This window comes from Apiospora hydei (assembly GCF_038363865.1).
Source record: "Apiospora hydei strain CBS 114990 chromosome Unknown utg000008l_segment0_segment0, whole genome shotgun sequence".
NCBI classification, from domain to species: domain Eukaryota; kingdom Fungi; phylum Ascomycota; class Sordariomycetes; order Amphisphaeriales; family Apiosporaceae; genus Apiospora; species Apiospora hydei.
Genome location: NW_027117367.1, coordinates 1,961,939 through 1,984,567, shown reverse-complemented (window position 1 = coordinate 1,984,567; position 22,629 = coordinate 1,961,939). Strand labels below are relative to the sequence as shown.

The 22,629-nt window shown below is 54.5% G+C and overlaps 6 protein-coding genes across 6 annotated transcripts; 3 read left to right on the top strand and 3 right to left on the bottom strand.

The window, feature by feature from the left end:
- Window positions 1-741: 741 nt before the first annotated feature.
- Window positions 742-2,448, top strand: PG997_011190 (ribonuclease h; the record flags this gene model as incomplete). Its single annotated transcript, XM_066815505.1, has 4 exons — window positions 742-774; window positions 863-969; window positions 1,036-1,351; window positions 1,402-2,448. The coding sequence occupies 4 exons, from the start codon at window positions 742-744 to the stop codon at window positions 2,446-2,448; spliced, it is 1,503 nt and encodes a 500-aa protein (XP_066664795.1).
- Window positions 2,449-3,243: 795 nt separating this feature from the next.
- Window positions 3,244-6,579, bottom strand: PG997_011189 (snRNP-like RNA-binding protein; the record flags this gene model as incomplete). The annotated part of the gene is made up of 3 exons (XM_066815504.1): window positions 3,244-6,129; window positions 6,152-6,475; window positions 6,547-6,579. The coding sequence occupies 3 exons, from the start codon at window positions 6,577-6,579 to the stop codon at window positions 3,244-3,246; spliced, it is 3,243 nt and encodes a 1,080-aa protein (XP_066664794.1).
- A 2,446-nt stretch (window positions 6,580-9,025) lies between these two features.
- Window positions 9,026-11,827, top strand: PG997_011188 (uncharacterized protein; the record flags this gene model as incomplete). Its single annotated transcript, XM_066815503.1, has 5 exons — window positions 9,026-9,053; window positions 10,019-10,334; window positions 10,832-11,193; window positions 11,285-11,550; window positions 11,612-11,827. 5 exons carry the CDS (start codon window positions 9,026-9,028, stop codon window positions 11,825-11,827), a joined length of 1,188 nt encoding a protein of 395 aa, XP_066664793.1.
- A 942-nt stretch (window positions 11,828-12,769) lies between these two features.
- On the top strand, window positions 12,770-14,638 carry PG997_011187 (peptidase C1-like family protein; the record flags this gene model as incomplete). Its single annotated transcript, XM_066815502.1, has 4 exons — window positions 12,770-12,973; window positions 13,005-13,428; window positions 13,527-13,781; window positions 13,959-14,638. The coding sequence occupies 4 exons, from the start codon at window positions 12,770-12,772 to the stop codon at window positions 14,636-14,638; spliced, it is 1,563 nt and encodes a 520-aa protein (XP_066664792.1).
- A 1,438-nt stretch (window positions 14,639-16,076) lies between these two features.
- On the bottom strand, window positions 16,077-17,414 carry PG997_011186 (uncharacterized protein; the record flags this gene model as incomplete). The annotated part of the gene is made up of 1 exon (XM_066815501.1): window positions 16,077-17,414. The coding sequence occupies one exon, from the start codon at window positions 17,412-17,414 to the stop codon at window positions 16,077-16,079; it is 1,338 nt and encodes a 445-aa protein (XP_066664791.1).
- Window positions 17,415-20,058: 2,644 nt separating this feature from the next.
- PG997_011185 (succinate-semialdehyde dehydrogenase) lies at window positions 20,059-21,947 on the bottom strand (the record flags this gene model as incomplete). Its single annotated transcript, XM_066815500.1, has 2 exons — window positions 20,059-21,814; window positions 21,886-21,947. 2 exons carry the CDS (start codon window positions 21,945-21,947, stop codon window positions 20,059-20,061), a joined length of 1,818 nt encoding a protein of 605 aa, XP_066664790.1.
- Between the last annotated feature and the right edge of the window lie 682 nt (window positions 21,948-22,629).

The following is a 22,629-nucleotide window of genomic DNA, read 5'->3' as shown; positions in this document are numbered from 1 at the left end:
CATGGCTTTTTAACGAGCTGACGAGAAGTCGTGCACCTAAAACATCGGCAGTCATTTGAAAGAAGCCTCCATACCCGACGACTTGGAGCGTTTGGCAAGGCCGCAAGGGGGATGCTGGTCTGCTAATCCAATTGAACATTGAACCGTCCCACCCGCGACACTGACAGTTCGTCTGGTCTCTTGGTCGACTTCCCGGCTTGCCTGCTGCCTGGAGTGGCTCTCGACCTGAGCATCTGCCCATTAGGGAACTCTGAAAACACCTTCGATCCGATGTTAACACCACTTAGCCCGGGCTCAATCTCTAGCAGTGGAAATTGTGCACCAATTTAGACTCCCGCTGTCTAAGGGGAGCACGGGCAAACCCCAGTCATGCTAATGAGGCCGTCGCTTGCGGGCAACAAGGTCTAAAATAGCACCGCACGAGACACGTTCCAAACCTTCTTCTATCGCCATTTCTACCAGCCGCGAATGCGACAGCCGCGAGTGCGTACCTAGGTACTTATATATACACACCAACTAGGCCAGCATACCTACAGCATACCTACCTCACCTTGCAAGAAACGAGCGCATGAATGACTGAGCCAACAAGGTGGGATCTGTACTTGATGGCTTCACCAGTGTGATAGCTCATACTTCAGCTAACCAATGAGATAAGAAGAGTAGCGGTTGTCTACGCTTGCTTTTTCTTCCTTCTCTCATTCATGCTCGAGCGTAGCAATAGTATGGTCAGATGGATGAACCATGGAGGAGTACAGGACCTGCGCAGTGTTTCTCGTGCCGTGATCCAGATCCCTGCTCAGATCAGTTTCGCAAATAATCGATGTGTGGGCAAGGATCTCTCCTTGCTAGTCGTACACCGCAGACTGCGCAAAGCGCCCTGAGCGCGTGCCCCCTTTACGCGTCCAACAAACCCCCTCAATTCGGCTATCTTGCCGCCAACACGAACCAGACAAATCTTCATTGTTATCTGTACATATACATAAGAACACACAGCACCATGGCCGGCTTTGGCTATTAATCGGTCGCGGTCGGCAGAAAGCCCGGCGTGTACACCGACTGGTCGACTTGCGAAGAGCAAGTCAAGCGCTACGGCGGTGCCAGATACAAGAAGTTTGGTTCCCCTAGAGAGGCTCAGGCCTTCATCTCCAGATATGGCGGGCAGCAAAACCATAGGCCAATGGTAGTAGACTATCGTCCTCAAGGAAACAACTACACCCCGAATCAAATCATTCCTAAAAGAGAAGATAATGCTGGCGGCGACATTCGCGACACGCACGTGGGCAAGTACTACGCCGTCGCCATCGGCAAGGTACCGGGCATATACTATGACTGGGCGACGGCCGAGAAGCAGGTGAAGGCGTACCCGGGCGCCCGCTACAAGGGTTCTGGGCCCACGCCGAGGCCGAGGCGTTTGTGCGGCGGCACGGCAACCACTTTGCCATGGTGCCCGACTTCCGGCCCGACAGCAGCGCCCCGTTCGACGACGAGTTTGAGCGGTTCGCGTCCTCGCAGGGCATCGTCCCGGGCTCGCAGGAGTACCGCAAACAGCGCACGACTGCCATCAAACGCGAGTTCGATGTGCTTTACCTGTCCCAGCCGATCAAAGAGGAGGGTGAGGATGAGGATAAGGAAGAGGACGACAAGAGCGACAGCCGCGACGACATGGATATCAAAGATGAATCGTTGACAGAAGATGAGCTCATCCTTCGGGCCTTCCACATCCTCTGCCGTCATGTCAACGTAGAGCCTGGCCCCACTGCCCGAGACTGCGAGCTGGCCATCAAGAGGGTGGGGCCTATCAACATCGTCGACTTCCTCGACGCCGAGAGAACCGGCAAACCCGTGCAGATCTGGCCCTGGAGTCAGTTCTCGCAGTTCAGGAAATATACACTTGGCGACCGCAACAAGTGCATACACCTCGGGCAAGCCAAGGAGCATCCGCTCCTGAGGGCGCTGCTCCAAGACCTGTCCTCCAAAAATGCCGACGAGCATGCGAGGTATATGGCGGCACAACAGAACAACGCCAGCGCACTCACAATTATCGAAATGAGGCCAAACCTGAGAGAGTTCGATACCCTGCTGGAGAGGGCGAACCACTCGGCAAGAACCATTTCCCCAATCGTACAAGAAGCGATTGTTCCGGCGGCACCATTTCAAAATGCTCATGACTCTTCTTCTGCGTTACGCGCCGTATCAACCACGCCTGCAGCAGCAGTAGAAGTCAAAGAGGAAGAGCCGGAACTGCCTATGAATTCAATATCGCAGGACGGCCCGCCCCAGGCAACCAACACGGAAGACGCGCCGCAGCACCAGCAATTCGTGAAGAGAGAAAGTGCCCCCCAATCGCCAATGCTTCCCACCATAACCGTAGCACGCTCTCCGCCCCCTACCATCGCGACCCCCGGACCTTCTTCGCCGGGAGGACCCAGCCAGCGGCAACCCCCGTGAAGAGGGAAAGCCCGCAACTCCCTCCATCGCCACCCGTCGAGAACCACCCCCTTCCCACCCCTGACACAGCAGCATCCCAACCACGCCGAGGCCGAGGCCGCCCCAAGAAGGGAGCTGCCGCAGCCCCGCCCGTCACCCCGATGAGGAGGTCTGCCCGCATAGCCGCGACCAGCAACACTTCCCCCAGGAGGAGAACACCACCACCAGCGACGCCTGCGTGAAGGACGTTCCTACTGCGATGACGCCCGTGACACGTCAGAAAAAAAGACCTCAGCCGTCATCGAGATCCCGGATAGTGACAGTGAAGGTGATCATGGGCCGCCGGCGGCCAAGAAGCTGAGACAGGGCACGCTGCATGACTTCTTCCGGGCATAACGGAGCTCGTCACAAAACCTATGTGTATGATGATAGACTTGACATGGAGTTCCTGACGAAGCAAAATTTTAAACAAGATGAAAAAGAAGTGAGAAAATAGGGCTAGCATGCATGCATGTGTATACTTAATTGGCATGATTGTTTTATTTGGCCTACTCGTAGCCGTGTAGGATTGGCTCATTGATGTAGCTCCGGAAATCTACGGTCCAGGGTTGCGTGGTTAATAAAAGTTGTGTCTCGAGGTAAACGTGTGAATATTGCCACAGCAGGCTACATTCCGAGCACTCTACTATGAACTGACGGACACTTGGTATGGCATAAATCGGAAAGCAGGCGAGCTTTGAGAATTCGTAAAGATGCGGTCGTACTATGGAGGACTCAGCAGTAAATTATCTACATGTTAGGTATTTCGCTAACCATCTACTTCTTCTTGCCCTTTCCACCGCCACCACCTCTCTTCCCCTTATTATCCCCGCCGCCGCCACCGCCACCTCCAGCATGCCCGCCAACCACCATGACGCGCACCTTGCCGGCGGGGATGCAGTTGACCGCCTCCTCAGGCTTGATCGTCTTCATGAGCTCGACCTCGCGCGGCCACATGCGCTCCTTGTCCAGGCTCTTGTCGTCCAGCACGCCGCGCTTGGCCGAGACGCTCTTCCAGGCCTCGAGGACCTCCTTGATGGCCTTGCCCTTCTTCTGCGAACCTGGCTGCAGCTTCACCTTGTACTTGAGACTGGGCCCGATGGCGCCGTAGGGCCCGCAGACGGGGATCACCTCGAGGATCTCGTCGCCCGGTAGCGGGATGCCCACCAGGTTGTCGAGGTCCGTGACCTTGCCGGCCTCGTCGGCGTCGAGCATCTCGACCCCTTCCTCGAGCATCATCTTGCGCACCTCCTCGTGCTCAGCCGTTTCACGCTGCTGCCTCTGGTGCTGGGCGCGGCGGCGCTCCTTGGCTAAGGCCTGGGCAGCCTCTTTCTCGGCTTTGGCTTTGGCTTCGGCCTCGGCCTTCTTGCGGCCCGCCGTCGCGCCGATGAGGGCCTCAGCGGCCAGACGATCCTCTTCGTCCTGGTCGCGGTATTTCGCGGCGATCTTCTTGGCCTTGCCCTTCTTGCCCCGTTTCGGGGGTTGCTGCTTCGCCTGGCCTTGGCCTTTGGCAACAGGTGGTGGCCCTGATCCACTTGTCTCTTTCTCAGGGGTAGGTTCAGCTTCGGCATCATCCTCATCTTGTTCATCAACCTCATCCTTTTTGTCATCAGACTGTGGAGCTGTAGCACTCCCTTCTGCCACATCATTTTCTGGGGTTGTCTCATCTACGGTAAGACTATCCATCTGTTCCGTGGGTACTGGTTCCTCAGGTGCTGGCTCCTCGTCCTCGTCATCATCGTGGTCCCCAGTCTGACCAACAGACTGCAGAGGGTTTTGTCTTTGCTGGTTATCTCCATCTTGCGCGTTGGCTTCGTCCTCATCCTCTTCGTCGTCTTGTTCGTTGTCGCTCTGAGTAGGTGTAGTAGCCTTCGTATTGGTCGCTGACTGTATCGCTTCTCTAGATTCTGCGCTCATTGCTACGCTAGATGATGCGACGGATGCCGGCTCGCCAGTATCTCTAAGTCTGTGCTTGACATGCTTCGCTTTGCTCTCCTCGCTGATCTTGAACATCAAACCGAATCCGAGGATAAGCTGAGCTGGTGGCAAGAAGTTCTTTCTTCCTCGGACCATAAAGCTACCGGTGGGCAGGAACTCGCCTGTCGGTGCTGCCTTGGATACTTGCTCGGCATCAACCCAGTAAGCAGCAGCGCCCGCTTTCGAATCCCAAGCGTTGGACGCGGAAACCGCGAGGTTGCCGGCTTGCGACAAGGTTGAGGGCGGTATGGGCGCATCGGGCGTTTGTGGGTTGTTTTTGATAATGACGGAGGGCGCACCATGAAGATCGGCGTGTACGTAGATGTCACCTTTCTTTAAATATCGTCGATACAGCATCTCATTTTGAGAAGCATCCTTTCCGGCCAGCACAAGGTAGCCATCGGATGAGAGGAACCAGATGAACTTCTCGAACCACATCTGCCGCCTGACGACGTGCAAGAGTGGTTTCTCCTGCTTCAGTCCCTTCTTTAGCTCTGCAGCGATCTTCTGCTCTGCGTTCTTCAACGCAATCTCCGACTGGGCTGCCGTCTTCTGCTCCTTGACTACCGCAGTCTTCCGCTCTTCGTAGTATTCTCTAGCGTTAACCCATGGGGACACACCCAGATTGATATCAATCTGGAGGCGTTGTGAGTTTTCTTTGGCCTCGTTTCCTGCATCATCATCGGACTCAGAGTCGTCACTGTCGTAGCCTTCGTCCATGTCGGCATCCTCTTCCGCTTCGCCGAGTAGCAGAGTGATGGTGTTTTCCGACAGCTTCAGGGGCAGCGCTATGATCTCAGCGACCGGGTTGCCACGACGGCGCTCTCGTTCAATCAGCTTCCCGATATCGACCCAGTCCATGCCCTGAGCGATCAGACCGTTCACGGCATCCATGGCTTCTTGTACTCGCTCGATGTTTGCCTGAATGGCCCCCGCCTTCCGGACGTTAAGCTGTTGCGTCTGCTTCAGTCCCTCTATCCTCTGGTTCTGGTCCGCCCTAGCCGCCTCCAACTTCTGCTTGGCAGCAGCTTCTCTCTCAGACAGCTTTGATTCAAGCCTCTGGCCTTCAATGGAAGAGAAGAACTCGTCTACCATCTTGTTGAAATTCTCGAAGGTGACAACCGTGTAGGCAGGGTCTTCTTCGAACTGCCGCGGTAGAAATGGATGGAAGTCTTCGTACAATAACCCCTTCCCTTTATCCTTCGGTTCCGAATCTGCCTCCGTAGGTGTCTCCTCCGGGGCACCAGGCCTTTTCTTCGCAAATATGTAACCTTTGCATGATGCGGAGCTCGTAATGTCGCCCACAATCTTGCGCGCTTCTTGCAGAGAGCGGAAGAGGTGCTCCAATAACTCTTCATTCTCCAACACAGCAGCCGGCTGCGAAGTCGAGTCAAACTTGGTTACCTTAAAGACATGGTCCACCAGAATAGGGGGTATTTCCACAATCGTCGTAGCGAGTCCCTTGCGCAGCTCATCGCCGGGCTTCCTTTTGATCTTCTTCCCAGACGCCGCAGCGACGGCGGCCTTTTCGACGGTCGTCTTCAGGGCCGCCCGTACCCGCTCCTTCGTAAGCTCGGGGACGCCGCCAAAGTTCTGCCGGTTGTCCAGGGAGTAGGGCAAGCCCGGTCGCTGGGGCTCCTGGCCCTCGCCCTCGGGGACGTGGCGGAGGAGGGTGACGATCTTGAGCTCGTTGTCGGTGAGGGATGACGTTGCCGCTGGCGAAGAACTCGAGGTACAGCCGGTACATGCCGTCACTGAATTGGAACTCGATGATACGGTCTGTGCCAATCTGCGAGATCTTGGTCACGCGCCGCGTCTTCAGGGCCTTGCGCAGCTTCTGGACGAAGACGGAGGGGGCCGCCGCCGTGGTCCGCGCGAAATCCGTGAGGTGGCATCGGAACCCGGAGTCAATCAGGAGCTGCTTCTTGTCTTCGGGTTTGGCGAACTTGAGCAGCAGGATCTTGGAGGAGAGGTCGTAGATGTTGGACAGTCGCAGCGAGACCAAGCTCGTCGAGAGCTCATGCGCAATGACCTAAAGGCGGCAAGCAAAGGTCAATACCTACTAAAACTTGGCTGGCATTCATGGGCGTGGCGCCGGCTTACCTTGACATCCAAAGACGAAAAGCGCTGCTTCATATTTACAGATTTGCAGCGATTTGGGGGTGATTTTAGCAAATTTGGTAAGGTCAGGTCAGGATTTCGGTCGCATATCCAAAGGTTCGTCGGTCAGCAAAACGCGGGGCAAGGCAGAGAGGCACGGCTGGCACGGCCATGACACATTCACTCCGCCGACATTGAACAACGTGGGGCAATCCAAAGGATTTTGTTCAGGCCCGGCGTGACGTCACTCACAAGAGGGCGCCGAAGAATTACCACGTGCGGATGAGACCTTTAAGAGGAAAATGGTTTTATTCATGGCTTTCTGGTTCAGATTATAATCTGTGGTCTTTCTTGAGAAATTGGCAAGAACAGAGTCGTGATTGCAATCGCGGTGTTTCCAGGTCCAAAGCCTGGGCGAGTATCAATGGCAAATATACGCCTGGCAGTGTTGTGTGTGCAAGCAAGCCCAAACTCGGCCCAATTACTCCGGAGGGCCTGCCACGGCCTCAGGTACTCACCAGACTGTGTAATACCTACCTGTAATACACGGAAAACAGCGGACAAGCAGTGACGAGTTCTGGCCAGGCCGCCGGCCAAGGTGATATGATATAGCTTACACCATATCACATATTCTATATACTCCGTCGCGGTCTCCGTAGATGTGGGAGCAACCTTATCGCGCGGCCGAGCTTTCAATAGCCACAGTAGTTGACCAGTTCCAACCATATTAGGCACTAGGTCGCCCAATGGGCTCAGTCCATTGGGTTGGATTTGCGATCTGGCTCCTGGACAACATGGCATCCAAGATTCCCCCGGGCCAGCTTCTCCGCAAGATGGGGGATTCCTTGTCCACTCTGAAAGCGAAGAGCTTCGGCTCGATTGCGACTCGTGGAAAATCGACTGGGATGACGATGAGCGTCGAATTCATCATCCACTTCACTCATCAATCGGACACTACAGACTGTTGCTTTTTGACACCTAACTTATCGGATTCCAAGTGCTTCTTCGTAGAGCGGTGTATGTGCTGTGCTGTTCAGTTATGTCTGGTTTTCCTTTAGGCCGTAAGATAGGGAATTGATCACCCGCTACAGCTGGAAAGAGGCCAGATTCCGATCCGTTTATTAGTGCAGTTCAGTTCAGCTCAGCATATCATAGCTTGTGACGTGACGAATACTCCATCTTCCTCTGCTCGCGCTGCAAGCTGGCCCGATCGCGACGAGGTTGGGTCTGGATCGGGTTGTTCCTTTGCGTGCGCGTGCTAAGTCAAGACAGTGTCCACTGTCCACCGCCCTTCCTCCACTCTCTCCATCTGGGCAGTGCTCTGCTGATCGTAGAACTAGAGCCCCCCGACTCCCGAGGTTCTGTTCCTGTCCTGTTTCTCGCTGGCTCCGCATCTGACCTAGGTGCCCCTCAGCTTTCCCGGTTGTCCTAGCAACACGCTCGTTCGTTCAGGGGTTTCCGTGTGGGCCTTAAGGTTTTTTTTTCCAAGCTTGTATGTAGTAGTCAGTAATTTGAAGTTTCGGCAGCCTGTTCCCATTGGAAACCTGTCGTTTCTTGATTGTCTGACAAGAGAAGCCCGAGCGACGAGCGAGCCATGGTAAGCTTAAGCTGGCTTGGAAAGATTCAATGCGAGCAATTGACAGATGGACACCCTTTTTCTGGGTCTGGAGACTGGAGACTACGTATATATTCCGAAAACATGATCGTACATCGGCACCTGTCGCAGAAAGATCTTTCTGGACAGGTCTAGGACACGACATACGACTTCAGCTGCAGTGGTGTTGCTGAGGCGTGCATAAGTCGCGCCCGTAACTGCGCATTAGCCCAATCGAAGGGCTCCACGAGCGGACGCGTACATGGAAGATGCTTTCTGACCACCTGCAGGGTGGAAGGCCGGCCGCCAAAGGTCGAATGGGCGTGGTTGGGAAGGAAAAAAACTCGTCGCCTCGTGTTGGACGTCCAATTGAGTTTCGTAGTCCCGCCGCGGTTGGTACTGTACTCGTGGTCCCAGCCACCCCGATTCGGTCGTTGTATATTGGCAGCCAGTATTGAGCCGTGCTCCGGTTGGGATGGCTTGGATGGGTGGTTTATTCCCAGTCTCCCCAGCCTTAGCATTACGAGGGATGCGTTATTACCTGGGACTCTATCCTGGAAAGTAGTCCAAGCCCGGCCACCCAACTAACCTCCAAGCCTCTAACCCAACCTCTCATCGGGCGCTCTCTCCACATCCGACCAAGGCCCTAACACACCTTGCAAGCACACAGAGCACCAGGCAATCTGGTCACGCAGATCCAGCTCAAGCTGAATGGCCAGTGCTAGCCCGATAGATTAGGTGACCCGTGCTGATCGAAATAGCGAAGAATTTTTGATTGTGACAGCTCGTCTGGCGCTCCCAGCTTGCCGTTTAGTGGCTCGGCCTGTAAGCACGCTGCTGGATGTGTGTGTTTGTGTGTCTCTGTTTGTGTCGTCGTACCGTACCTGTATGTACGTACCCTGTAGCGGTACTCCATGTACATGTATGCAGGACGAGTGGCCATCACATCTCATCCCATCCAGTTTTCAATTGAAAGGCGACCTCAAGCAAGGACGGTTGTTTGTCAAGGGCCGATGGCTTCCATGGCTTCTTCCACTTGATGGCTAGACCAACGGGGGCTAACAGGATTGACTTTATGGCGCTGGGCCGCTTCATCGTCCCATTCGGACGTCCAAAGGCCATTGACTTCTGGCGACATGATCTGACAGGCAGGAGGCTGGACGAGTCGAAGCTCCAGTGATGCAGTGAGCCAGTGAGGGAGATAGCAGTAGATCCGGAGGACGCTGCCCAATCTCGCCCCCGGACATGGCGTGCTGCGTCTCGCGCATCTGGCTGGCTCTGGCTGGCTCTGGCCTTCCTTTTCTCGCTCTTGCGTGTTCAGGCCTGCATGTACCGGCCGGATTTCGCTAGCTGCATATCCGCGACAGCGGTGGAGGAGTGGTTCAGGATGGGTGCTGCCCAGCCGCCTTACTTGTTGTAGCCGAGATAAACAGGGAGCAGACTCGTCTGGATACTGTTCTGGGCGCCCGACTCCACCGCGTGTAAACAAAGCTAGACCACAGGAACCCTGCATCTGGATGCCACGCAATATCGCAACCACACAAATAGCCCAACGCACGTCGGCCTCACCCACTTGGATTTGTTCCCTCTTCTTCCTCTCCTCAGTCCCAAATCTGACCGCTTCATTGCTTCTCCTCCATCCCCATACTCTCCATATCCCATCCGTATTTCAGAGGCCAACCATACGTTGATCTTGATCTACCTTTACCCCAAACTCTCCATCTCATCCAAACAATCCTCCTCTTCGTCCAGCTAGAACCTGTCAAAGGAATCGTGAGATAGCCTAGGAACCCGTCTTCCTACTCTCTCCCTTCTCCTCTTTCGGTTTCCAGAAAGAAGAGCAAGAGGAATCTTCTTGTCTTCCTTTCGCTTCATCGAAAGGTTGTCGAGAAGGATTCTCTCGCGCCCCCAAGGCCGCCAACCTGGACTTTGAAGCCCGCGTCCCGGTCCCCTTCAGCGTCTTCCCCTCGTCCTACAAAGAGACCGCTGAGGTCGAGACCACCACCACCACTCACGAGGAGCTCGAAATCCACGTGCCGCCTAAGAAAGCCGGACGGGTAGGTCAAGACTCTTCTACCTCTGTCTCCGCCCGACCTCCTCCTCGCCAGGAAGAAGAGGTTCGCATCACACGTGAAGAGGAACAATACCGCCGTCCCGGTGTCCATCGTCACGAACACGAGTACTACGAGGAACACAGGTTAGTCGGCCCCCTTCTTATATGTCTTCTCTCTCAGCCGCGGTGCCCACCGTTCGCGTCGTCCCGTTTATCCGTGTCCCACTGCCCCCTTTTATTTTGGTCCTGGGTGTGCGTGTGAGGTGGCAGCAGCGCGGCAGCGGTGACAGCTGCATTCGCATTTTCCACTCGCGCCGAGCCATGCGGTGAAAATGATCCATCCCATTATTGAACACACAAGTCACCCCATGGCTCAAGCTCCCTCGTCTTTTCCCTCGCCCGAACGTCATTTATGGGGGTCCTCCCAGCTGAGTGGCTTGTCCCTTACCCATATTACGGGGTTGCATAGAACACCCTGGAAAGGAGCTTGGACTTGCTTGGACCTGCTTTGGACTTGGCCCAATTGGCTCAAGCTTTGTTTACTGCAGGGTCAATCCTTATATTTTCTTCCCGTATCGCGCTTGACCCGAGGAACGAACCATCCTTCAATAACTAACATCTCTCTTTTCAACCAACGTCAGACCTTCCAGGCCTACTTCCACTCCTACCTACTCTGCCCACGACGACAGCTACGACGTCGTTGATCACCAGCACCGTCCTCAACACAGCCCTATTGACGTGATTGAACGTGAATACCGCTCCCGCAGCCACCCCGTCTACAAGGAGGATATCCGCGTAGAGACCACCGTCGACGCCGCTTCCTGCCCGCCCCCGTCCCGCCACTCTCACTCTCGTCCCGTCTACCAGGAGGAGATCAAGGTCGAGTCTACTCTCGAGCCTCACCACCACCACCACCACACCCCTACCCGCTTCCAGGACACCAAGGTCGTCGAGGAAACCGTCCAAGTTTCTCAGACTCCCAAACCAGCCAAGTCAACAACCAGTAAGTACAGAATGGGATATTACGCTGACGAACAAGGTTGGTCGCCTAACGACTTGGACGAGTATCAGCCGTGCTAATGGGACATCTTTAGGTCACCACCACCCCTACTCTTCCCGTTACTCCAAAATGGCTGACCAGTACCACTCCGAGGATGCTGCTCCCCGCAAGAGCGGCTCCCACTCGGGCCCCGCTAACACTGTCTCCATCCCCTGCCACCACATCCGCATGGGCGACATCCTGATCCTTCAGGGCCGCCCTTGCCAGGTCATCCGCATCTCCACGTCGGGTGCCACCGGCCAGCACCGCTACCTCGGTGTCGACCTGTTCACCAAGCAGCTGCACGAGGAGTCCTCGCAGGTCCAGCACCCCCGGCCCCAGCGTCGTCGTGCAGACCATGTTCGGCCCCGTCTTCAAGCAGTACCGCGTCCTGGACATGCAGGACGGCAACATTGTCGCCATGACCGAGTCCGGCGATGTCAAGCCCGGCCTGCCCGTCTCCGAGCAGGGCAACCTCTGGGGCCGCCTCACCCAGGCTTTCGAGTCTGGCCGCGGCAGCGTCCGTGTCCTCGTCCTCACCGACGCTGGCCGCGAGCTCGCCGTTGACATGAAGGTCATCCACGGCTCCCGCCTGTAGACGTGTGCATTACATGAACCTGCTCACTTGTTACGATGTACGGAATTATATGGGAGTCAATCTAGTTTTTTGCATACATGATGGGGCCTTCGGCTCATCGTTGGCTGTCTAGGCCACCGGTGATGTGGATGGGCTTCTCTTGGTGGAAGATGGGAAAACTCAGGATCATTCAGTAGATAGGCTTTTCTCTCTGTAAATGAATGGTTGGTAATGAACGGGATTTTATTAGGGTACTTTACTACTCTCGAATGACTGCTTCGCACTATGTGAATAACTTGATGGTATAATCTGATGATTGAGCTGCCCGACATTATCATCCTTGGAGATCGTGATGATGATTGTACTGTACTTTACCTAGGTACTATGTCGTGCCATCTGCAAAAGCACCTTGATGGCCACGTTTGGACGAAGAGGATGCCACAACCTGAGACCTTGCCATTCGGGAGGACGGCATGGGCCAATCACAAGGTCGGACGAAGCTCTCCCTTGCAACCTGAAGCTATGGTCTGGTGGAAGCTTCCCCGCCCTGGCTGCCTGCTCTTTATCTCGGTGTACTTACCATACATACATGATGCTCACTTGTACATGGCCAGCCCGAGATAAGAAGGCGAAGGAGGGTGTCACGTAACCACCTGCTTTACCTGGCATCGTGCATGATTCCACATAGACCTTGTGTACCTGACTCCCATTGAGACCACATCCAGATGGAAACACCATCCTCCCTTTCTTTTCCATCTAGTCTCGGCGCTCCTCCATTTACTCAATATCGTTAACTACTCGATCCTGATTTAGAAAGGGAATTTTACATCAATCGTTAATAAATGAACCCTGTCGACTGCGGTTCCCAGACTCGTCCATCTGATAACCCCGTGAAGCATTTACTTGCGTCTTTACAAACACCAGCAGAGCAATTCCGTCATTTCCCGCCTTACCGTAGTTGCGATGGGCTCGTATCCGTCCAAAGTGTCGCCCGAGACTGCCGCCCATGAAAAGGCGGTCCTCGAGCGTCTGCGTACGTTCCAGATAAACGAGGCAGACGATGGCGTCGGTGGCGACAACGACGACGGCTTCGTCTACGTGTTGGACACCAACGAGAAGACCAGTGGCAGCAGCCGCCATGGCAGCGGAGGGACCAGAAAGGAGCTCGTCCGCTCGCCCGAGGCGCTCCCCCGTCGAGCGCGTGGGCGCGTGGCAGTCCAAAGTGCTCGAGGACCCCAAGAACCGGCTCGCGCTGTCGGCGCTGAGCGGCGCCAACCCCAAGGACGTCCTGACGCAGCGCTCAGCGCAGATCGCTGACGTGCATGTCTTCAACGTGTCCCTCGGGCCCGACTCGGAGGGCGCGCCCATCACGAACCAGCGCTCCTCGGGCCGCTGCTGGCTGTTCGCGTCCACCAACGTCTTCCGCGTCGCGCTCATGAAGAAGTACGGCCTCGCCGAGTTCGAGCTGTCCCAGGCCTACCTGTTCTTCTGGGACAAGCTCGAGAAGGCCAACTACTTCCTCGAGAACGTGGTCGAGACCGCCGGCGAGGACCTCGACGGGAGACTCGTCCAGAGATTGCTGGCGGACCCGGTGAGCGATGGCGGGCAGTGGGACATGGTTTGTAAGTCTGGTTTCGTTCGACTTCACTCACGTAAACAAATGGGAGAGGCGAACGTAGTAGGTTACTTTTTACTAATTCATATTGTTGCTTTGCATCAGACAACTTAGTTACAAAGTACGGTCTGGTTCCTCAGGCGTTGTATCCGGACAGTTGGAACGCCATGTCTAGCAGCACACTTAACTACATCGTGGTCTCCAAGCTGCGTGAGTATGCCTTGAAGCTGCGCAAGCTGGCCAATGCCTCCACGACGACGTCCGCAACGCTCTCGGCCACGAAACAGAAGATGATGCGCGAAATTCATCTTATCTTAACGCTGACCCTGGGGCCGCCCCCGAGCTCGACTGAGAAATTCGGTATGTTGCGAACCTCCTTCCCTCTCCTCCCCCTTCCCCCTTAAACCCAGAAATTCTGCCCCTACAACTTTATGCTTTCATAGCGTAACTACGCATAATAAAGATGGGTAAAAAAGCATTATTCGAACATAAGATGATGTATTCAATGAATTATCTTGTTTAACTTGGTTGCCATAGACTGGACGTTCAAGGACAAGAACGGCAAAGCCCGTACCGTCAGTCTCACGCCACTGGAGTTCACACGAGACATCTCCTCGCCCGAGTTCCGCATCACGAGCAGCGCCATTGCGGGCATGATCTCGCTCGTGCACGACCCGCGCCACCCGCCGCTGTCGCTGCTGACGGTGGACCGCCTGGGCAACATTGTGGGCGGGCGCGGCGTGTCGTACGTCAACGTGTCCATGGGCGCGCTCAAGCAGGCTTGCGTGGCCACACTGCGCGCGGGGGTCCCCGTCTTCTTTGGCTGCGACGTGGGCCAGTCGAGCTCGAGCGTCAGTGGCGTCATGGACCTGGATCTCGTCGACTGGACGCTCGGCTTCAACGTTGATCTGCTGGCGAACACGGTCTCCAAAGCGGACCGCTTGCGCGTCGGGGCCAGCGCCATGACCCACGCCATGGTGCTCACGGCCGTCCACATCGACGAGAGCTCTGGAAAGAGCGTCCGCTGGCGCGTGCAGAACTCGTGGGGCGAATCCAGCGGGGACCACGGCTGGTTCGTCATGAGCGATGCCTGGATGGACGAGTTCGTCTACCAGGCCGTCATCGACCCGCGCTTCTTGGTCAAGGAGGTGCGTGACGTGCTCAAGAAGGAGCCAATAGTGCTGCCTCTCTGGGACCCCATGGGCTCCCTCGCTTAACCGTCTGTTTGGTGGACGGATGGCGGAGTATCAGGTGTTACTTCGCGAAGTTCGGTGCCTCAGGCCAAACGATAGGGATCGGCACGGTTGGGCAACGTGTGTTATTAGGTGTTGAGCGATCAGGCAGTCGACCTCGAATGTGATTTGTTTTTCCTTTGTTCCTATCGAGAGAGATAACGAAAACATGCTACAACATGACTCGGACGTCGAATGACTTGTTTCAATCAAGCTATCGCTACTGCAGCATCGCCCCTATTTGCCCCTCAGCGGGTATGTGTTGTAGAAGGGAACAGACCATCGGGTCCTAAGTGGTCATACACATCAATGCGAAAAGTTTAGATCATATGAAGATTGCATTCAGGGCGGCACTCTGAATGTGATTACGCAGGCAGACCGCTCAGCCATACCGGCTTTATCGCGATCTGTCGCGGCTTCGGTGTTGGGCACAATCTTTCTCAGCATGGAACAGCCAGTCAGGCTCATGACCTTGGCTGTTGGGCATCACGAAGAAACGAGAAGCATATTCATGGGAATGGCACTGCAGAAAAGTTGGGTCATAAGATCAAAACGTGCTCAACACTAAGCACGCAGGTGTCATTCTTTGAATTTACAAAGACCGAGTCTAAGCTGACAAATATCAATATTCAATTCTTGAGAGAGCATCACGCGCAATGTTACCAGTTATGCCAAGATGCCAACTCATCTTTATTACGCCCATTCTGCGATAATACCCTTGCGAACATCCCTACTGTTCATATTGCTTCCTCTGTATCTACTGAGAGAATGTCAGTATCTGATGCTAAAAGTTTGGGGTTGATGACCTGTTCCTGTGATGGCCCTTAGGCTATGCTTCCTCCCTGTAGACTTTAAAACAACTGTATACTCAAATGCCTGCCAGCTTATCGACATGTAAGTGTGAGCGATGATGTCTATTGCACCTATCTACCTATATGAGGTTGACATCCGCTTTCTTGTTATACATGTGCTTTTCTACCGCCGTCCTTTTTATTGACCCAGGCTCCATGCTTGCCCAAAATCAAACTTGTGCCGAAACGATGATGTGTGTGGGCTTATATGTCCAAGGCCAGGTAGTCACGATCCGTAGGGGGGCCCAGAAATCGTTCCAACGACTTGGCAATGCACTTCAGCTCATACCCAAGAGGGGAATCATACGCAGGAGGCAAGGGTTCGTCCCCGCGCGCACGCGGTTGTGGTGCAGGGTCAGGTAAGCTAGGGAGACGGAATTCGTATCGGCGCTCCTCTCTCCGGCGTTGAATGCGCCAAAAGGTTACCTATTGAATCTCAACATCAGTATTCTGTCATTGGACGAAATGGACGGCGGTTCATATCACTACGAGAGGCAGATACGAAACATTTGTTAGTGTTGGTGTTCGAGAAGTACTTACCGTCACGTCTTCATCTTTATGTCCCTCCTTCTTCACTGTCCCGACGACAATCTTCGTGCGTTGGTAATTCGGGGGCCGAAGAACCCGTACGCGTCGAAGATGCACTCCAGATACGACGTGTTCGTTCCGATTTGACGAAATCGGCGGGCTACGCCGGTCTGAAGATTGTGGCAAGAGAGGCAGTACCGATCAACCAACCGCGGGTCTGGGCTGCCGTGGATGTCCTGGGGTCTCAAGCCAAGGCGACCCGGTGCCGAGTCGTGGAGCTTACAGTCGCTGACTGGATCCAAGTTGATCTCTCGTAGATTCGGGAAACGCCAGCGTAGCAATTGCCAGGCCCGATCAAATTCGGGATAGTACGCAACCGTGCCGTCGGAAACAGGAGGGATCTGGGCGTTCCTTACTGCGGGATAGGAATGGAAGTCCCAAGGCCCTGCAGTATTCCGGAAATTAGGCAGGGCCGGGAACAGCTCGGGTACGGTGATGCTGGTTAGCTTTTGCAGATCGTTCGTCTCGAAGCACATCCCCAAGGGGTGATGCCGAGGAAGTTTCAGACTGTCCAAGCTGGGATTGAAGTAGATTTTGGCTTCGTTCTTGCCGAGGGCAAAGGCCGTCTGGAAGTGTAACAAGGTCTCGTGACGGCTCTCAAAGTTGACGAAGAGGGAGACCGGAGGCTTCGAATCGGTTGTGGTCGAAGTGACAAACCGTTTTCCATGCGCCACCAGTGCCAACATATTTCGTCTACGACTTGAAGGACCCGCGACCCCCCAATTTAGTCCCATTAGCAGTGTTTTGTAACGTCGTGTTTGATCGTGAACCTCGGCTTCAAGATGAGGGAACTCGCATCGTACGGAGTCTGGAAACCCATGCCTGAAAGCAACGATACGGCGCGAGATGGTAACAACGCGATGTTCCCAGGTGTGCTGCCAAACAAGGCGGCGGAGCTCCGGTAGTAACCTCGAGAACTGCGGGAATGTCTTCTCTATCTTCAGCCCGCCGACCATATCCGCAAGGTCCTCGACGCTTACATCACCAGCCTGTCCGTCAAGAAGCCATGGGCCAGCCTGCGGCGGAATGACTAGTCTACCGCCAATGACAAGGCCACTACTATGTGCGGCCTCCAACAACTGGCGCCGCTTCACAGAGTTGGATTCATCCTCGAAGTCCACGGCCCGCCGTCTTTTCCCTAGTCTCTTACGGAGAAGGAGCGGTTCCTCAGGGATAACAATACGACGTTTTTGAGGTACCCAATCGGTATTGTAGAAGGCATCACTGTGCTTCCTCTTGGTCGGTACTATTGAGATAGTGTCGAAATACCTTGGTGCGTCTTTCATATCCGAGTCTGTGTCGTCAGGTACCTGGAACTTCATGATGGCCGAGGTTCGGCAGTTCACCGAGTGCTGGGTAAGTTCAGAGAGAACCTTTTGACTGTACAATTCGACCCTTCTGCTATTCCGTAGATGCTGTTTTCGTAATTGAGTTGGTCTTGGTGTAGCGAAAGACGGAGCCGAGGCTTGTATGGGCAAGAAAATAAAACCGCCAGGCAGATAGATGGTGGAATAACCAGACGGAAAGTGGCATCACCAGGTGGTTACTCCGCAGGCAAGCGGAGGCTCGCTTGGTTGCGATGAACAAAGCAACAGCAGTGACAGATTGGGGGAAGGATCGTGTCAATTTGTAGGTATGCTTCGGATTTTCGGTGCGGATCACAAAGGCTTCTTTGCCCAAGGTACACGTTAACTAACGGTGAATAATGCGTAAAGCAAGACCAATCAGCCTTCACACCCAACTCACCAGAAGTTCACAACCGTTCTAGAGATAGCTATTTGCTGGACAGACAACGGTAGTCCTGGAACACCAACGAACACCTCAAGGAACTGCAAATATAATAAAAAAGGGTATCATTATAGACTAGGTAGGTTGTGATTCCATGCCATCGGCACCTGGTGAATGATACAGCTATGTTCCACGTTTCCCCTAATGCTCTACCCTAGACCTGAGTGAGCTTTCCCAGCGAAAGTACATAGGTAGGCAGGCTTTCTGAATATGTCTTATGGGCTTGATTGGAATACTCCAGAGTTGGTCTCAAACGTGACCAGTCGAAGGTTCGGCTGCTCGAGTCTCCTGGCGGGTTGCCAAACACGCCTGTATAATTCGTAATCCGTAGGTGAATCAATAGGGTATGGAGGTTTACCAGCATCCCAGGAGCTCCATCGAAAGCTGCGCGGCTTTCGAAGGCCCTTGGGTGTAAGGTGGCAACGCCATTGGGGTTCGAACCGATCCGTGGCAGTACCTAGGTCTCGATAGCAAGCGAATCGGACGTGGGCTTGTCGACCTACGACCTCGATATTGTATTCGAAGTCACACTGGCAGCGAGTACAGACATGCAGTTCTGCAAGGTTGGCGCCCTGGTCGTTTTTCCAAACAAAGCCCGGATTGTGTTTGAAACGACCAGGTGAGAAACACACCCTTACGGACACGGCGAGCTGTCCGTCTCTGTCTTTCACTTGCCTACCGAGGAAATGTGCGTATTGATGATGGCAGACACGAATCTTCAGGTGAGGGTAGTTGCTGTGCTCCTCATCCAGCTTGAAACTCATCTCTTGTCTTTGTAAGAATAAGCCGCTGTTGTAGTATACCTCGCTGGTCCAATCGAACGAAGGATCACGCGGGCCGAAACGGGATCTGCCACTGCATGACAGTTCGGGAACGAAGGCGACATCATTGTCTGGTTTTAATCGTCGACGCGCGCAGTCCAAGTGGTAATATGCCAGCCTGTATGGTATGACTGAATTCATTGGCTCCAAGGCGAGAATGGATGCGGTATCAAATGGGAGTTGTGAGGTAAATAGGGGTATGTTTTCGATTAGAGGTGCTTCTTTGGATGGTTCGGTTTCATCATCAGTGGCCACTGACTCCATGCTGTCCGCCACCCTTACTCTGGAGCGTGCAAAGCAACGTATTCTCTTATAAACCGCGGAAATGATAGGCAAGTTCCATCGAGAACTCTTGGGTGTCTCGAGGAGAGGGTTGTGGTAGATTGGCTGTAGTGTTGAGGCATGGATGCGACAACCGTGTTTGTTGCCGTAAGCACACGGTAGTTGGCCATACCAATGGCCCTGAGCATCCCAATTGGTGGCCGAGGAGTCAGATCTCACGATCTCGGTTGGGTTGGATTCGGTCTCTGCCATGGTTTCCTGGCTGCTGGGAATGAAGTCTGCTGTAGATGTATACATATGTATGTGTATAATAAGGCTCCTTGGTGGGGGAGAATAAGTGAGGTTCGTAGTGTTGCGGGAAAAGAGACAGACAAACAGAACCCCGGCTCGAATAGACATCTGTTCCCGAAAATTTGGAAGGCCTCTGATCTTGTGTCGTTCTTTCCCTAGTGGATGAAGCCTTGGGCTATGTTGTCTGTCTGAACTGCACTTGCCTTCTGCACAGGCCCACTGATGGCAAAAGGCAAGCCTGTCTCCCAAGTGGGCAGCAGGTTGAATATAATATCCCACAAGGGGTTGGAAGGAGATAAAATGGAAATACGAACATGACGTTGCTTCAGTGACGAAACTCACTGGTGCCCTCAGAGACTGCGTGGCTACTGCCAACTACCTCGTTCATCGCTTCAGAAGGCGTAATCATACGAAACCGACCGAAACCGACATCGCGAATGCTAAAGATCATGCCGTGGCCTAAGTAATAGTTATGCCCTTCGTAGAGAAATAAGAATGCCCATAGCTCACACAAGTCCTCTCCAGCAATACTACTCCAATGCATCATTTGCATATAAAACGTGCTATGTGAATGTAAGGGTATAATTATATGTACGTCGTCTCTATCGTCTCGATTCATCCTCCACTGTATGTACTGACTGAACCCTTCCAATACACTGGCCTGCGTAATGACCATGACTATCAAGTAGATCACGACACTCATCCTACCTGGCGCAGCATCATGTAACCCCCCTCGCTTTGCCCGAGCCATGTAAACACTATTCACTACCACATCTGCCTGTCATCAACCACCCATTACGATATCCACCAACCCCTGAATCTTCCCGCGCAGCCCGATACCGTATCCGATGCCCACAACGCCCTTGGCGAACCGCCAGGCGCTGTCCTGGTTGCGGATCGGGTACTGCGCCGCAGGCGGGATGGCCGTGCGGATGCCGAGCCAGCCCCAGCGGTCTTCGCAGACACTCTTGAGATTGCACAGCCCGCGGAGCCCTTCCTCGCCAGCGAACCGGCCGTACCCGGAGCCACCGACACCGCCAAAGGGCAGCTGCACGGCGTAGAACACGGCAAAGTCGTTGACGGCAACGCCGCCCGCGCGGACACCCCGGACGATCTGTTGGACGACGGGGTCCGAGTCGCGACCCCAAACGGAGGCGCCGAGGCCGAACTCGGGCGCGTTAGCTATTTTCAGGAGATCCTCGGCCTTGCCCGATGGGGACGGCATGATGGTCATGATAGGGCCAAAGCATTCCTCGTTGGCGAGCGCCATATCTGGCGTAACGTCGACGACCAGCGTGGGGGTGAAGTAGAAGCCCGAGGGATGGTCCGGGTGTGTATAGCGTTTACCCCCCGCCAGCAACCGGGCGCCCTTGGCCACGGCGTCCTCGACGAGCGCCTCGAGCCGGGAGAAGGAGGCGTCCGAGACCATGGCGCCGACGTCCTTTTCCACGCCCAACCGGAGCGCCTGGACGCGCGGCTCGAGCATCGAGACGAGTTTGTCGTAGACGCCCGGGGCGGCGATGATACGCTCGATGCCGATGCAGTTCTGTCCCGCGGCCTGGAAGCTGCCGCGCATGAGCGTGTCGGCGATCCGCTTGAGGTCACCCTTGGCGGAGTCGGTAATGATCGCCGCATCCTTGCCGCCCAGCTCGGCGAGCACGGGTGTGAGGGTCTTGGCGGCGCTCGCAGCAACGTGATGGCACACCGGCTTGCTTCCAATAAACGTGATGTGCGAGATGCCCGGGTGACTGGTCAGATGCCCTGCCGCGGCCGGCCAGCACACAACTGTCTGGACCAACGCGGGGTCTTGACCGTGTGCGACCAGAGCTCCCCGTACAATGCTAGTGTAGTAGGCAGAAGACCAGCAGGTCTGTTCGCTGACCTTGACGACGATTCCGTTGCCGGCAAAGATGGCGCCGATGATAGGGCCAATCAAATTGTGAAAGGGATAGTTCCAGCTGACAAGTGCGGCGACGACGCCCATGGGTTCGTATACCACCTTGTTCTGCTTGTAGGTCATTAGGATGTTCGTAGGTCTTCTCTCGGGCTGCAGCGCCTTCTCGCCGTGGTTGATGGTCCACTGTAGCTTCTCTGTCGTGACGAGGATCTCGCCGAGTTGAGCATCCAGCATGGTCTTTCCCGAGTCCAAGCTGCTGACGCGACATATCTGCTCTTGGTTATCCAGTACATGTTGAAGCAGGGTCTTCAAGACCGCACGTCGTTGGGCAAACGTCGTCTTGGCCCATTTTGCCTGGGCAGCAGCTGCGGCTTCGATGGCGCGGTCGATTCCGGCCGGAGTTGAAGGATTGACAAGACCGAGGAGCTGGCCAGTGGCTGGCGAGTAACACCGGACTGCGCTGCTGCCAGAAACCTTGATAGACGGCGACACGAGGATGTCGGGTTCTCCTTCGGGGTACTTGGGTGGAGGAACCGTGTATCGAATGGTGGCACTCGTTTGAGAGGTGATCAGGAAGTACAAGAAGACGATGGCCGTAATTGACCAAACAAAGGGTGCAATCAACTGCCATGCATCCTGGTGTCTACATGTTTTGTTGTTAGGTTAGCAGCAGATTCGTCCTCGGCCCGGCATGGGCAGTTTAGCGAAACATACGGGAAGCTCTTGGCCACGTCGGTCAACTGGCCGACCCAATCTTCAAAACCCTTGCTGGCCATGGCGATGCCTATTCGACCGACGTCTCTCTCCGAGCCGTTGTGACAACAAAAGACAAGATTCACGAAGGGACGCTCATAGCGGCTCAACGCTTAGCCAATGCCCACCCCTATCAAGATCAATTTATTATTAAATCGACTGATCTGGGCGGGACATTTGGATCCAGCACAGGGTCCAGTTGTTTGTACTGTGGCGCGGGGCGCTTACAATTGGCTTGGCTGGTGTGGCTGAAAGGCTACTGCTACTACAAGTACATGTAGTTACTACATTATGGATGTTGCCATCGGCTCATTGTCATGCCATCTCCCCCAACACATTTAGATATTTGGATTCGAACCCAGAACCAGTCTCAAGTGTTATGGGCAATAAAAATTCCTGTGTTTTGCTTCTAATGCTGCTCTGTATTATATATTCTCAAATCCACCGTCACCCACACCACCCCTTCATCTACCGTGGACGTACAGATATATACAAACCAATGAATGGTCTTTCTCGTGTCGATCAATTCATCCCCGTCGAGTGTTCTTGTAATCCAAAGTCAAAAGGATTTCCCGTGCCCATCTCGGATAACGCCATGTCCCATTTCTTCACGTTGGAATCCGTGAGTTATCAAAAAAACAAAAAAGGAGAAGGAATGAGAAAACTAGGTCCCTCCACCAGGAACCCCAGCAAGCAGTCAGTCAT